This window comes from Bos mutus, chromosome 13 (genome assembly GCF_027580195.1).
Source record: "Bos mutus isolate GX-2022 chromosome 13, NWIPB_WYAK_1.1, whole genome shotgun sequence".
In the NCBI taxonomy this organism is placed as follows: Eukaryota; Metazoa; Chordata; class Mammalia; order Artiodactyla; family Bovidae; genus Bos; species Bos mutus.
In genome coordinates this window covers 68,077,441-68,093,408 of record NC_091629.1, presented here as the reverse complement: position 1 = coordinate 68,093,408, position 15,968 = coordinate 68,077,441, and the positions used below count along the sequence as shown (strand labels likewise).

The window sequence follows — 15,968 nt, the reverse complement described above, 5'->3', positions numbered from 1 at the left end:
GCCCCACTATTGTTTTTACTTTGAAGGTTTTATAAAATTGACTGGTCTTTGTATATCCCTAAGTTGTAAAACTTTGCAAATTAATATAGTATTGGTACACTGTCCCATAAAGGACAGAGGAAGAAAGACAGAACACTTAATATTTGCAAAATCTTTTCAAAGTATGTGGTAGACAGCAGGGGCTACATGAGTAGTCTTGCCATAATTATAAAGAAAGAAACCATTTTATTACTTTGCCAGATTACTGAGATTCAAAAGACTTGGTTGGGGAAATAAATTTCTTTTTAGCTCTAATAAATAGCAAGAAAAACTGGGTATAATTATTCTGTAAGACCTTAAATTAAGAGTTGCTTAGATTTCTTGGGTCTCTTTCATGTATGCATGTTATTTTGTTATTTTCTCTCTCTCTCTCTTTTTTTTAAAGAACTTTGGGAATCCCCTGGTGGTCCAGTGGTTAGGACTGCGCTTACAGTGCCGGGGATCAGGGTTTAATCCCTGGTCAGGGAACTAAGATGCTGCAAGTCACACAGCGCAGTGATAACCAAAACAAGACAAAACAAAAAAAGAACTTCAGTTAATGACTACTTCCAAAAATCACTTTATATTGTAGTATGTATGTCAATAAATTTTTAGTGAGTCAAACTATGATATGAAAAGAAGAAAATTAGGGCATTAAGAGAAGTGTATTCAAATTTACATTCAATTTTTGTTTCCATATTTTTGGTTTCATTATTAACTTTATTAACACGTAACAATTTACAGCAACATCTGATGTCAGCTGTTCCAAATTAGGTGTGAGAAGCCCTGAGGATGGATGTTTAGTACTAGGCCCACTATGTCAATAAATTAAGGCAAAGAATCCCAGGGACAGAGGAGCCTAGTGGGCTGCCATCTATGAGGTCGCACAGAGCCGGACACGACTGAAGCGACTTAGCAGCAGCAGCATGAGAAACAAAAACTTACGTCCATTCACCCTGCATGTATTTATGGAAACCCGACTGGGTGTAGAGCTCTCAGTGAGGTGCAACAGGTAATAAAAAACAGGATGACAAAGCTCGTCCTCAAGGTGCTTGTAAGAAATTGTCAGAAAAATCATGTAAAAATGCTGGCTGATCAGTATGAACAGAATGTTCTCGTTAGAGAGACAAAGCCGACAACTCATTCATAGTTTGAACGAAGATTATAGGAATGCACACAGACCCTCTGAAGAGCGGGATGATGGAAGCCTTTCAGCTTTCTGTGTTTTTTCATGGTTTGGATTTCTTTTTTTAATAAGCATGTGTTATTTTTGTAAGAAGGAAAAGAAATCAAAATAAAAATGTTTCTATGAATCAACACTGGAAGCAAACAGTGAATATATTATATCTGTTGACTTAGGCTGTTGGTGCCTTATGGGTGGATTTCTGTCTGTCTTAAAGTTATTGTGTTTGCTTGTTGCCCTAAAAGAATTTTTAATGCCAGGTTTAATTCAACAAAAAAAGAGTATGGAAAATTAAAGTTCTTTGGTTTGAATAATCTGCTCTACAATGAACTAGGTCTGAAGAGGGCTCATTGCCATTTTTATTTCTAGCTAAAGAGGAGAGATGTGAAGAAGATTAAGGTGTGTTTTCTACTTCTGTTTGTAATATACTTTCTCAGGCTATGGTATCATGTCCAGTCTAAATGGAAAATGGTAGAATAAAACCCGTATCGGTTTGATATGTGTAATGATATATTTCATTATTATATATGATTAGGGTAACTCTTCTACTGTCATTAAAATGAAACATGGTCTTTTATGATTCCCTAATTTCCAAACACTTTCATACTGTTAATATACTGCCCTGGAAAAAAAGAAAATTAAAACAATTCTTAGCTACATTGCAGCATGTTTAAGAGCTTCAGCATGAAAAGCATCATCAGCCTTGACCTTCATGTTTCCACAAGCCCCAGCCACATTAAATCCAAACGGGACCCTTCTTCACTTCAGCAAGTCCTAGTTACATCACTGACTATTTTTCAAATTCTGTAATCTTGTTTTCAGTGTCACTTCAGGCTGAATCATTCTTTTCAGAAGTGGCACCGATTGTGATAATCTCTGTGGCTTATTTACTACAACTCAGCTGTCACTTTAAGTGAAAAAACTCTGTTGGAGAATAAGAAATTTTCTGCTAATGAAGGCTCATGTGCTCCTGGCCATGAACAAAGGCTGTGTGGTACTTGCTAGCTCCATTTAAAAACTGTATTATTTTCAAAAGTCAGTCGTGGGTTTCCAAGTATACTCTAAGTGCTATTACGTTCATTGACTCATTTTGCGGGGACCAAGAGGTAGAGGCTGGGGGTGCTTTCTGCGTGCCAGTCCCAGTCCACAGCCAGGAAGGAACATTCCGGTCAGTGATGCTAGAGGGACTAAGGCTTGACCCCAAATTTCATGTTCATGGTGGCTGTGTTTTATATTTGCCAATTCACTGACATTCTTCCTGAAAGTCACACTGAAATGCTTCTATTACCTAAAATTACTTTTATCAGAATCCTAAATAAAGACATGTTAAAATTAAGGAATAGGAAAAATTAAATTAAAAAATACATCCAGGATGTGGAACTGGAATTAAATGAAGATCCACGTATGCATGCACCTGGCTATCCTAATGCAGTGAGATTCAGACACAGCTTCACAGGTGTGAATGGGGAGACACAGGGTCTTGTCTACATGTAACTGGCACAACTCATGTCACAAAACCCCAGGGAGCAGAGTAGGGTCTGGCTTCACACTGGGTTCACTTCCACTTAGGGTGTTTTTAGAAGCAGTGACCCGGTAAAGCAACTTCTCAACTTTGGAGAGAACTGTTTTACCTTCTTTCAAAAGAGCATCACAGCTGTATTCCTTCTGACAACTAAAAATCTAAGTAGAAATCCTATGCTGAGGAAGTTCTTAGTGTGAAATGACTAAGAGGAAAACGTACTTTCATTTTCAAAGTTAATTAAGGAACGACTTTGTTTTGGTTCTGCAGCAGATCAGACTGGCTTTTAAATTCTGATTTTAACAAGTTAACATCACCTTGAAACAGCAAGTTCTAGTGGTATCTGGGGCGGAGGGTTAAGGAGTTCATACCCAAAAGCCATGCCAGTGGGCAGACGTCCAACGGCAAGTTAAGTTCACCTCTAAGTTCACTGACTACAGTTGCAGCTGCATCTTTATGGAATGAAGGCAAAGCTTAACAAAGACCCCGTTAAAATGAAATGAGGCAGACCAACCTTTTATTGCACCCACAATATTTTGGTCTAGTCCTTTCCGGTTGTCATTGAGTCCTCTTTTCCTCTTCCCATTGGGTAAGGAGTTAGCCAAAGTCTTGTCATCAAAAAATGCACACACCAGTTTTCTAAACAGAAGGCTTCCTGAGCGAGTGTAGTTTGACAATATAGAGTCCAGCTGAGATTTAGGCATAAACACATCGAAGCCTTCAGCAAGTTGCACTTCTGGCTACCAAAAGAACATAAATATGTCATTAAAAGCAAGATTTGAAGTTACCAACGTTGGGCATATGTGCAACAAAAAAACATCACCAGCTCTTGCAATGGCCATATATCGTGAAAACCACACAGCCTCAGCTTTGTGTGCCAGTGTTTGCGATTTACAAACCCAGTGACTAGTTGTAATTCACCAACAAAATGCTCTAATTCCAGTATTAAGTCTCGTCAAAAACAGTGCAAAGGAGTATACTGAAAAAGCATTCTCGTCCTCAGAAACTGAGTTAAGAGAAAGCTGGATAATTTCCAAAGCATTTAAGTCTAGAGCTACCCAGGGGACTTGAGATTTCTGGGTGAAATGTCTTCATTTTGTAAAGGAAGGAACTCAGGCCTAAAGAGATCATAACAAAAATAACTTAAAAAAATAATTTCGAGGTATTCAATTGCATTACAGTTTACAGATCACTTTCTCCTGCATTAAATAATTTGATCTCATTTGCCTATGGACATGGGGCTACCCCAAACGTCTCATGCTCTTTGTACTAGGCCAGTGGTTTTTAGCTGTGGAACTGTTATTTTTTCCCCCCAAGGAAAACTTATGTCAACTAATGTATAAAATGTATAAACAAAAATCCTGAGCAGATGCCCTGACCCCTGCTTTGGGGAGGGAAATCTGAAGCTCTATTTCAGAGCACCATTGGGAAACCAGTGCTTCCCTGCTGGGGATTTCCTGGCTGGGGGATACTGGGTCAGAGGACTGATAAGGGGCCTTTCAACCTGAACTCTACCATATAAGCTCTGTGTATATGCCATGGATGTTTACAACCCATCCTTTCATCTTTCAACCCGCTCATACCATTTCCTTTTCAAAGCTTTTCTTAGCTCCTTCTTTCCCAAGGAGACTTGGGGGAAAAAATTTTATTCATTCATTCATTTATTGGCTGTGCCAGGTCTTAGCTGTGGCACTCAGGATCTTCAATCTTCATTGCAGTATTCACAATCATTTTTTTAGTTGCAGCATGTGGGATCTAGTTCCCTCAACAGGGATCGAACCTGGCCCCCCTGCATTGGGAGTGTGGAGCCTTAGCCACTGGACTATCAAGGATGTTCATATTTATCTGATTGTATTTATTATACTGTATTATAATTATTGATTAGATTGTGGCCCTTCCTGATGTCTAGAACTCAGGCTTTATGTCTCCAGGGCCTGGAACACAGTAGGCACTAAATAAATTCTTGTTAAATGGATAAAAGTTCATTAGTCATTACATAAACTACTAAGTCATTTACTACTGATTAGAACATGATGACTTTAAAATAGTAACTTTAGGGTGAAGAAATGCAATTGGTAAACTTTCCTTTGAAAAAAAGTCAGCAGGAAATCTCACGTAAGATATATCATAAAAGCTAATTCTTAGATATCTTATTGCAAACTTGGCTAACCTGATGCTACTTTGGATTTTTTAAATCATATGAGACATGTGAGGATTTGGGTCTTGTTTTTCTCCTGGAGAACAGGAATTATTGTTTGTCCTATTGCTTCTCAAAATGCATAGCAATGTGCACTATGCCCTGTGGTCAGAGCAAAGGGTTCAGGGCTCATGGTCAGTCACTGAGTCGTGGCCAACCCTTTGCGATCCCACAGACTGTACCTATCCATGGAATTCCAGTCTCCTGCATCTCCTGCATTGGCAGGCAGATTCTTTACCACTGGTGCCACCTAGGCTTGGGGAAAGGCTTAAATGACTCAGACTGTGTGGGGACCATCTAGGGCCCTGCTCCTCCTCCCAAGTGGAATTCTCAACTGGATTTTCCAGAAAATCATCTCTCTTCTCTGCTTTGCTCTCCCATTTGGCTTTTGGTCTCTGAATGCGCAGTGAATATCACTCTAAAAACAGTGTTGCCGGGTGGGTCCCTGGCTTTTTGCCCCTCGATGCTGGTGATGGTCTGCAGAGGAAGCTGACGGGAGCCAGGGTCTGGGCCCCCAACTCCTGGGACAGAAGCTGTACACTTGGGCAACTCAAGGCACATCTGTTGAATGACTCAATGTAGAAATGTTAGGATTGAAGGAATTCTACATCAAAATCTAAGATAAAGTTGTATCCATAGTCACAATTTTATTTTGCACATCCTATGGTTGCCTAATTTAGACCTTTTATGCTAAATGAACTGACCAGATTTTTGCTGAATGCTCCTATACCATTTGAAAACCATTTAAAAAGAATCCCTGTCTACTTTATAGAAATAGCAACTCACAGCTATTTGAAGATCCGGGGGTTTAGGCGGGTGGTACAGAAGCTCTTAAATTTGCAAGAGAGAAAAGGGAAAGATGAACCATGGTCTCTCATTCATGTATGTCTGCTGGACTGATAACCACCAAGCAGGGGTTTAGAGCAGCCACCCGACCTCTGAGACTCCTAGTACCTCCCCTTGGATTTATCGTGTAGGACTTGAACCTGGTTTGAGAGACTGACCTAGACTAGCCCACCAGGCAGGACTGGCCACTCCTTTCTTCACAGGCGCAGTGTTTTCTATGAACTACATTTCTGGCAATTTTCATGATGCATTTGTTTAGTTGGGAGTTTGTGTTTCTCATCAGAATGTGTACTGTCTTTGGCATTCAGAGTGCCAAACACCCGGCTAGCAGCGCCTGATAGATTTTTCTCAGAATGAACAAAACACTATGGAAGAATTCATTCAAAATGACTAGTATTGATTTCGAGGTCTTTTATCCCCACATAAAGGAAGTGGCTGTGGAAGTCAGCTGTGCCCTAGTCCAGCCCGCCAGCTTTCTCCTAGCAGGGCCCGTGCTGGCTGGGGGAGCAAGCTACCAAGAGAACACGGCCCTGACTCAATCAATATTTACTTGGCATCCTCCGTGTGGAAGGAGTTTAAGGTCGGGCTCACCAGATGAAACATGTACATAAACCCCGATCATACAGAGTGGAGAATGACCAATGCTGCAAGAAGGGTAAGGACCACCAGGCAGAGTTGGCCGGTGACGGGAGAAGGGATTTGGGTAGAGGGGGCAGGATAGCATTTTATTAGGACCTTGGAGGTTTTAGGACTTCGGAGAGATGCAGTTGCTGTTTGGGGCATCTGCTCCGACTCCTAAAACTAAGCATCTGGAGGTTTCTGTGGAGCTGAGACTCCCTATGGGATCAGAGCAGTGTTCTGATTTCTGAGATGCTATCCCGATGCATGAGCTGTCAATACTTTGTGCTCTGCTTTCTACTGCCAGATGATTGTTGTTATTTTGAAGACTTCCCTCCAGATCAAGGAACACAAACTCGCCCAGTTATGCCTCCTTTACAAAGGAGTCAGTTTTATTAGTGGAGGCAATAGCCAGGGGCAGCAGCAGAGGCCAAGGTGACTGGTCTCTGATCCTCCCTGCTCCTCAAGTCTTTTCTTTCAAGCAGACTTCTTAGCTGGTTGTCAGTGAGCACTAAGGTGTCACAAAACTACAAACCAATTCCTTAAAAAAAAAAAAAAAAAGGATTGGGGAGCCTTACTTCCTAAGGCATGAAGAATTTGATGGTTGATTAATCTCAATGTTTTACAATGAAACCTTTTTATCGCCTCCATTTTATAAATATAATACAGTGGCCCTGGTAGTGATCCACAGCTTTGTACTTACATTTAAAAACAGGTTAAAACTCTATAATTTTATGCTTGAATATCTTCTTTTTGTTTACTGTCTAGTCTAAGTGAGATCCCTCTGCTTACTGATGATGGCTATGATAGAAACCACCACTAATCCAAATGAATATCATTTTAAAAGCTAGACTTCCTTTGACAGAATTACTGTCTGATACTCCAGCGAGGACAGACAGCTAATACACTGATTTACAGATTCTATTGATTACTGAAGTAATATGATTTTTAAATGATGACATTCAAAGTATGGGACAGGATTTACGGCTCTTGGAGTCATCTTTTTTAGAGTCAAGAGTCTGAATGCCCACTATAAATTTGGATTCCCATGGATGGCTTGCCTATTTTCAGTACCTCAGCCACTTAGCACAGTAATGTATCAAATGTTGAATTTTCCTATCCAATGGTATTGTATCTTATACCCAGTGAAGTCTGGGAGGCAAAACTGCATGTAGTCATGACGATGCTTAAAAATGTTCCTGGACCCAGGCCTGTAGACATTAACTATCTTGTTTCTCTTCACAGTTGCATTTCAACTGTGGTCTCCCTTTGATTAGAAGTAGGTGGGGTCAAGATCTAGTTTGGTTGAGGGATCCCATAACACCTGGTAAATTAACAGATTTCCCCAGGGACTTTCCAGGTGGTCCAATGGTTGAGAGTCTGGACTCTGCAGGGGCCACTGAGGGGGCTGGGGTCAATCCCTGGTTGGCAAACTAAGATCCCACATGATGGAAGGTGTGGCCAAAAAAGAAAAAACATTTTTCCCCTAAGTCTCTCTGAGTATATGACTCCCCTGTATAATCTAAAGAAAAATACATAAAACAATTTTGAGATCATACAAATTAATCACAGAGGCAATATTTCTGATATTGGCTGTTTTATGTAAGGCATTGTTGGCTGCAAATTATAGGAAGATATGTAAAAAGTGACATATAGTCATCAGGTTAAAGTAAACAGAAGTACAGGAATATTCATATTGGGCATGAGTCCCAGATTTTCAATCTCAAATTAATTATACACAATAGTTTGTAAACTTGACTTGCTACCTAGTCAAGTTTCAGACTGGCTCAAGATTCAAATCTATTAGAAAACTATGGATGAAAAGTTAAGGAGTCTTTCAAGTAAGACTAACTGCTTTTGAATGGAAAACGTATAACAAAACTTATAAGAACAGTGAATTCAACCCTTCTGTTCATAACATTATTATATACAATGATCCTTTATTCTCATTTGAGAGTTTATTTAGCAGTGCACTAGATGTACTTCTAGGAAAATAAGCTTTAGTTTATGAAATTAAAAAAAAAAACACCCACAAAACCCTTTCATAACTGATTTTGTTTTGCTCACAAATGTGATCTGCCTCTTTTTGAGAAATACTGAAAATGTTCCCTCTAACTCAGGTCTGCTCCAGGTAGATTTAGCAAGTGTTACTGTCACTATTTATTAAGCCATGCCAAGATCATGGCCAGTGAGCTGGGTAGACTCAAGAACCCACTGGATTGAAAGGCAGACTGTATATTATTGGTTCAGCTGTCACAGCCCAAAACAGTGTGACCTGCGGACGTGGCGGAGCCCTGAACCACTGCTTTGATGGGGCAGAGTGGGTGGACCCATTGTGTAAAAAGGATGTTCTGTAATGAGTAAAAAATGCTCAGGCAGGAGCTGTATCAAAAAGTATATAATAATCTCTTAGACTAGTGTACACTGAACGTTGAATAGGGTGATAATTACCAGGAAGTCATTAAAGAGCCAATCCTTGATCGATTTTTATTCAACAAAATGTTGGTAGAATTTAAAGTGAGAAAAGAAAACAGAGAGGGGCACTCACTGGCAGTCCAGTGGTTAGGACCCAGCCGGTGCTTTCACTGCCTAGGACCCAGGGTTCAACCCAGAGTTCAGTCCCTGGTCGGGAAACCATGATCCTGCAAGCTGCAAGGTGTGGCTAACTAACTTAAAAAAAAAAAAATAAGGGAAAGGCGGTACAGTTTGAAAATGACCCCACGCACCTGCAGAATGAGATATTTCAGCCTTCCTTTCTCAGGTGGCAAATTAATGACTCTGAGGACTTGGGCTTGATTGATGCTCATGCTATTTGAGCCAAAATGTTTCATAAGATTTCAATCACTGTGGTCTAATTTCTCCCATCACAACTCCATGGAAACTGCTCTTTGGAGAAAATGGCCACCTCAGAGAGCCTGTCCTTAACACCCCGGGCAGAGGACAGCTCCGCTTACATCCTATTACACTGTGATTACTGCTTATGTGTTTTCCTCATACGGTCCTTGAAGGGCGAGGACTATTTTATTCATTTCAGTAGCCCTCGACAATGGTGCAATAATTAGCATGTCCATCCCGCATTACATGGGTTTCCTAATTTAATTCTCATCATCCTATGAAGCAGTCACTTTCATGATCCCCAATTTGCAGATGCAAAAATTAAGGTTTAGAGAGATTAGGTAACTTGTTAAGATTATCCATCTAATAAGTGGTGAAGCAGTGCTGTGAACCCAGGCAGTCTGCACTAGAACTTTAACTCTAAAGCACATACTGCCTTAAATTTCAACGTGTCAATGAATAAATTAAAATTTTGCTTGCTTGATGGATCTGCTTTACTAGCTCCCAGTGGGTTACTTTACTTATTGGGCTATGAAGAAATTAAGAAAACAGATTCTGAATTCAGTAGCTATTTATGTTGAAAGCACCAATGCATTTTAAATTATTTAAGAATGACATAAACATTAACAAAATTATCTGAAGTTGATGGATATGTAGCTTTATCTTCTGACAACTTCTGTGTGATCTGGGATTACTGGAAAATAGTCACAGTAACTACAGAAAATAGAAAAACATTTTCTATGTTTTTAAAAAATATTTAAAATATATAAAAAACTGATCTTAGTGTTTCATCAAGGCCAATCAATAAGCCAAACAGGAAGCAACAACAAGGAAGTAAACCTAAGCCATGTGTATCTACCCTGAAAAAAAAATCAATAAATCCAACTAGGTAGGGAAAACTGTCAAACATTTACACCTGTCTTCTGTGAGTCCTGACAGAGTACTGGGTTGGGAACTCCTGAAGAAAGAATTGAATATTGTATTTATATCTGAAATTTGGTTTGGGGTTTCTGTTTTTGCTTCTGTGCAGTTCAGATTTCAGTTTTATTTAATGCACTAACTTAAAATGGGTCAAGTAATCTTGCCCCCAGAGAGAACCATTTCTGGCCACTCTCTTTTTAAAAATATGATTAGTTTGTGTGTATTTGCTCAAGTGTATACACTTGTAAGTTTACTTAACAAAGTTATATTTATCCCTATAAAGGTACTTCGCTAGGACTGCTAAGGTTTAAAAAGGAACCAGTATTTACTGAGTGCTTAAAAAGGTCCCAGGTACTATTCTAAGTGCTTTACATAGATAATGTCATTTAATTCTTCCAGCTGGCCCACACTGTGAGGTCAGCACTATTATTACTCCCATTTTGCTCAGGGAAAACGGAGGGAGGTGAGGGTGGGTACCTTTGTCAGGGTTACACGCAGGGCTTCTAGTCTGGGCATCCTGACTAGACATCCTGGACATTTCAGAGCTATACCCTTGACCAGGAAGGTCTCCCCTGGAAACTTCCAAGTAAACAGCATACACAGGGACTTCCCTGGCAGCCCCGTGGTCAGGACTCTGTGCTTCCTCTGCAGGGGGCACGGGGTCAATCTCTGGTTGGGGAATTAGGATCCTGCAAACTGTAGGGTGTGGCCAAATAAATAAATAACCCAAACCAACCAACCAGCCAGCATACAGAGCCACAGTCTAACCTTTCTCTTCTTTGTGCACCATCATCTCATGAACAGTGAGCGGTGGTCACACACCAGAGCTGGGCCAGTGCAGGCACTGAGTCGAGCACTGGTGGACAGGGTGCACACAGCCCTGGTCTGAGAACCAGCTCCACCTCTGACTGCATGGGCTCGAGCAGACTACTTAACCCTTTATGCCAGTCTTTTCATCTATCAATTTTTAAAAAATGTATTTATGTGGCTGTGCCAGGTCTTAGCTGTGGCATGTGGGATCTAGTTCCCTGACCAGGGATAGAACCTAGGCCCCTGGCATTGGGAGCATGGGGTCTTAGCCACTGGACCATCAGGGAAGTCCTTCCTTATCTATAAATTGAGGATAATAATAATACCTCAAAGAGTAAGGATGAAATTTGAAAAATTACTTGGCAAAGGATAGCACACAAACACAACTACAACTACTATTATTGTTGTTATTTTTTAATTTAACTGCCCTTGAGAAGCAAAGGGGGAAGGAGGGAAAATCACATTAAATTGAGGAGAGGGTTCTAATTAAAGCCAAGTCCTAGAACCAAAGTTCTATAAGGTGATTTCGCATATTGTGTTTGATGCAGCTGCGATGCATGGCTGTTTACTGAGCACCTTTTCTGGGCCAGGCACCGGGGCAGGGTTCCCTGCGTGCCTGAGGCTCTTGACTGCGGGTAGTGCTGACTAGGATGCCCTGCTTTTCCACACTGAGCAGGGCTGCCCATCAGGTGTCAGGGGCTCAGTGGTCCCCTTGCAATGATCCACAGCCCCTCAGGTTCCTGCTTGTGCCCAGACACACAAATTTGTATTTGGGCAATGCTAAAAGCCACAGCATAAAAAAGATAACTTCATATATTGTGAACTTTAAACAATTTACGGTAATTTTTTTTTTTTTTTTACATTTAAAAAGCAATAAAGGAGCATCCCTGGCAGTTCAGTGGTTAAGACTCTGCACTTCCACTGCAGGAGGCACGGGTTCCAATCCTGGTCAGAGAACTAAGATCTCACACTCTGCAAGGTGTGGCCAAAAATAAATAAATGATTTTTTTAAAATTCTGATAAAAAAAAATTGTTTTAAAGCAATAAAGGCACAGGTTTTATGTGTCCTTTTATTCATTGCTTCTAGCTCTAATATTTTTCCTGTGCTCCAAACATCTACTGGACTTTTTGAGGATACTCAACCTCCTGTTACTTCCCATCCAGAAATGAAGGCCTGCTCCCGCCTTCCCTGTCTCAGTTAAGGAAGTCAGTACTGACTAACCTCATTTTCCAGGATAGACATGTGGGGCTTGCTTCTCCCAAGGCACCAGGTCCCCTGTGGGGGGTACCTCCTGGGCGCTTCTCACTTCTCTGTCCCTTCACTGCTCACGGCTGGACTCTACCCATCTCTTGCCTGACTGCCTGGAATTATCAGTCTCCTGGTCTCTGGTCTCTCCTCTGTGTTGATCAGTCATCCACAAGACACTTCCAGATTCCAGTCTAAACATGGATATATGACTATTCCTCTACTTGAAACCTGCAGTGGCTCCCTAGTGCCCACAAGATAAAAAAGCCAAAGGCCTCGGATAACACGTCGGGGCTTTCACTGTCTGATACACTGCTGAGCCCATGTTCACGTGATCATGTGCTACCAGCGCAGCCACGAGGCTGCCCCAGCCACACTGGCCCACATGCCCACTCCTACAATTCTGGACCTAATCTCCCCAACACTGGGTATTTTCAGAGCCTGTCTTCAGACACATAATGCCCATCTACTTACATATAATCCTGCTGTATTACTTTTTTTCCAATCAGTTTTATAGAAGAATTCCTATAAGATTATTATCTATTTTCTATTTTCTCCTCTGGACTTCCACCAAAGTGTAAAAGGTTCATGGCTAAGGAATAATAAAAGACGAGAAGGGTGTCTAAATTTAGACACCTTTAACACTGATGGACCCACCACCTAAGGGGCCAGCCTCATCCATGCCAGCAAGACTCTCTGAGGACAGTTTCCAGTAATGGGACTCACTGTATGGTTCTCTAAGGGCAGTTAGTTTCCATTCAACAGATGAATCAAAGGGCAAAGCAGTTGGATAACATAAAGATAACATCTATATACAGTTTTTGCTTTTTTTTTAAGAAGCATGTTATTCTTCTATCAAAGATAGTCAGCCCTTAAGTCTTCATGAACAATTCTAAATGTGCTTTATTAAATTTAATAGTTCTTGTTAGGAAAACTCATCATGAATAAAAAGCAAATTATTTTTTTGGCATTCTGATATTGATAAAGGAAAGTTCTATTTCACTAATGTACATATAGCCTTTATCAGATCTTTCTCAATTTATCTCTGAAGTATGTTTAGAGCTTAAAAATTTTTTAAAGAGGAAGTTCAGTGATTAGAATGAGATTGACTCATTTTGAAGATGATTTTCACAACTCCAGTGATTGCTCCTGATACACTAATGCCTATTACAGGAAAGAAGGCTCTAAATAATTCAAGAAAAATATAAAAGTATTGTGAAAGCTGCTTCAGGCTGAATGTACTTTGTGATGGGGTATCACCTGCCTCTGCTTCCAAATGTGTGATTGACATGGGTTTTGAACCTAGGGCCTAAGCTACAGTAACAACCGGATAGGAGGAAATGAACCAGCTAGTCCAGGGTGGAAGGCTGTCACCATTAATGATTTTCTAAGGCTAAGTTTTTAGTCTGGAAGAACTTCTTAACAATCGTGCGTGTGTTCATGGATAAAAAACAAACATGAACTCTTCTCATCAAGGAGGAGATAAAAGTTCAAGTGATTTTCTAGTCTAATAAAGTCACGAGACGATCATTTTCATTGCCTCCCTTTATTAAAGACCCAAGCTAGCAGCTTGTCTTTTTCCAATGTGAAAGGAATGCTGTTTTAAAATAGCAATGTATTTCTTATTTAAAGTTGAAGAGTAGGACCACACTTGCATCCTATATAGGCCTGTGGGAGTTCTCAGCAGGGTTCTCATCCTATGCCATCTGGTAATAATAGCCCACTCGTTCTGGTTTATTTTAGGAACTCTCCCAACAAGTTGGGGTTCACAGCATCAGTGTACTCAGACACTAAGGCGAGTTCGCTGTGGCTGACAGAACATGTCACTAAGTTCGTTTATGGCCGTGTGACTCTAAAATGGTAAGTCAGACAGTTGTCTTAGATGTCATTTAGTATCTTGGGCTGTGACGACCTTCGAGCTATGATATTAAAATAGAAAACCCTTTGCAGAGTGTTAACCTATCATTACAGACTCAATGGCACGGCACTGCAACCCAATTAGCAGTGTGGCTTGCATCCTCGCATCTATAAAATAGAATTAGCGTGAGCACTGCTCTTTTTTTTATTATTAGTTTGTGTTTCTAGAAAGGTGTGACTTATCTGTAGGGTTCTGCTCATTTATGTCCATCTACAAAGGATTTAATTACATTCTTTTAGCTCTCTATGCTGAGGAAATTGAAAACGGCCGCTTTGAAATTACAAATGTTAACGAAATTAGTGAACAGAATATTTACTCCATCACCCTCTCCTTTCAGAGAGAATGGAAACAAGCTGAGGTAAATAAGGCCTAAGATTTTCAGAAGAGAAACTTCTGGGCAAGGAGAGCATTAAGAGTTCTCCTTTCCTCTTTCCCACGTGTATTTTCTGCAAGCTTCTCTGGTTTTCTTGGGCAGAACTAGTGAAGGGCAAAGTGTATAAATATGGCACAGTGTCTGAAAGTTACATATTAGCACGAGCAGCTACAAAACATCACTTACATCGGAGGCTGGTGATTCAAGCACGATGCCGAATCCTAGAATGTGGCTCTCCCCAGGGGAGGTGTGCTCGGCCACAGGGAGACTGGAATTCTCGGGGGCCCCTGCAGCCTTCTTCTCAGCTTCCAACGCACTGGGCTTCTGTTTCACAGTGAGAGGTTCCACAGTCTTTGGGGGCACTTTTTTCTTTTTATTTCTCTTGCGTGAGACGGCAGTTCGCTGGGAGCAGATAAGGGAAATTGGGGGTTGTTGTCTGTTTTGGGTTCCAACTGTGAACAACAAACAAAAACATGGTACAGGCACATGTGTCTAACCTAGGAGAGTTCCCTTGCTCCATCAGCTGAGGCTGAAATGGGTTCACTGGAGGATGGGGCACATCGAGATCAACCTCACACTGGACCTGAGCATGACCAAATGCTGCCTCAAAAGATCTACAGGCAGAAAAAACCCAAGAGAAAACTCTCCTCCAAATCCTGGTGGCTAATTGATTACCTGGTGGGTAATCGATAGGAGGAAAGGATGATGAGCTATAAGAAAACATTGAACCATGATTTTACGCATCACATGACATTTTTGTATACCCAAGAACCCCAGAACTTAAATTGAGGTGTAGGCATCTATGTTTTTTGGAAAGCCAATCTCGGGAATACTCCACTTGAGATTAAACTGATTGGTAGCCAGCAACCGACAGGTGCCGAAATCAACAAAAGTCGGGTAACGATGCTCATTTGGGCAAGTCTGATCAAAAGCATCACTTGAGAATGACCAGTAAGCATGTGGGCTAGGTCTGTTGGTCAATTTCAGGTCCAGTTACTCCTGCTTCACAAACCAATACTATCCACACATCAGCCATCTCCACAGACTATGCTACTGGGTTCTGACCAGGCTGTTTCTCCATAACCCGGTTTTATGTAGCTGAAAAATAGGAAAAATATAGTTCAATACAAGAAGAACAAATCAGTAAGGTCCAGGAATGGTCTGAATTCCAAAGACGAGAAGCGCTGATCGAGAGCTGAGTGCTGATGTTGAATATATACTTAAGGGAATCAAGGATGGTAATTACAGTTCTCAGAGGTGCCCTTCAAGACGTAGTGTTTGTTAACCATTTAAAAATACTCTGATCTAAAGTTTAGTAGGGAAATATGGCATTATTACTTAAATCTGCATGTGTTAATATGGTTTTTAAAACTATGACCACAGCTGCTTTTTCACAGAAATACAGCTCTAAAAATAAGCCAGATGAAAACCTAAAACTCTTGACATGCACATAATATGGATCATTTCTCATCAGGTCGTAAATG

At 40.7% G+C, this 15,968-nt stretch overlaps 1 protein-coding gene across 9 annotated transcripts in view; it reads right to left on the bottom strand.

Moving 5' to 3' along the window:
- BEND7 (BEN domain containing 7) overlaps positions 1–15,968 on the bottom strand; it is an 87,161-nt gene that overhangs the window by 33,785 nt on the left and 37,408 nt on the right. For all 9 annotated transcript variants that reach the window (XM_070381937.1, XM_070381939.1, XM_070381935.1 and 6 more), the window contains 2 exons: positions 14,671–14,936; positions 3,235–3,460 (listed from right to left, as the gene is read on the bottom strand). In XM_070381937.1, coding sequence (XP_070238038.1) covers positions 3,235–3,460; positions 14,671–14,936 — 492 coding nt within the window. The remainder of the gene's footprint in view (positions 1–3,234; positions 3,461–14,670; positions 14,937–15,968) is intronic.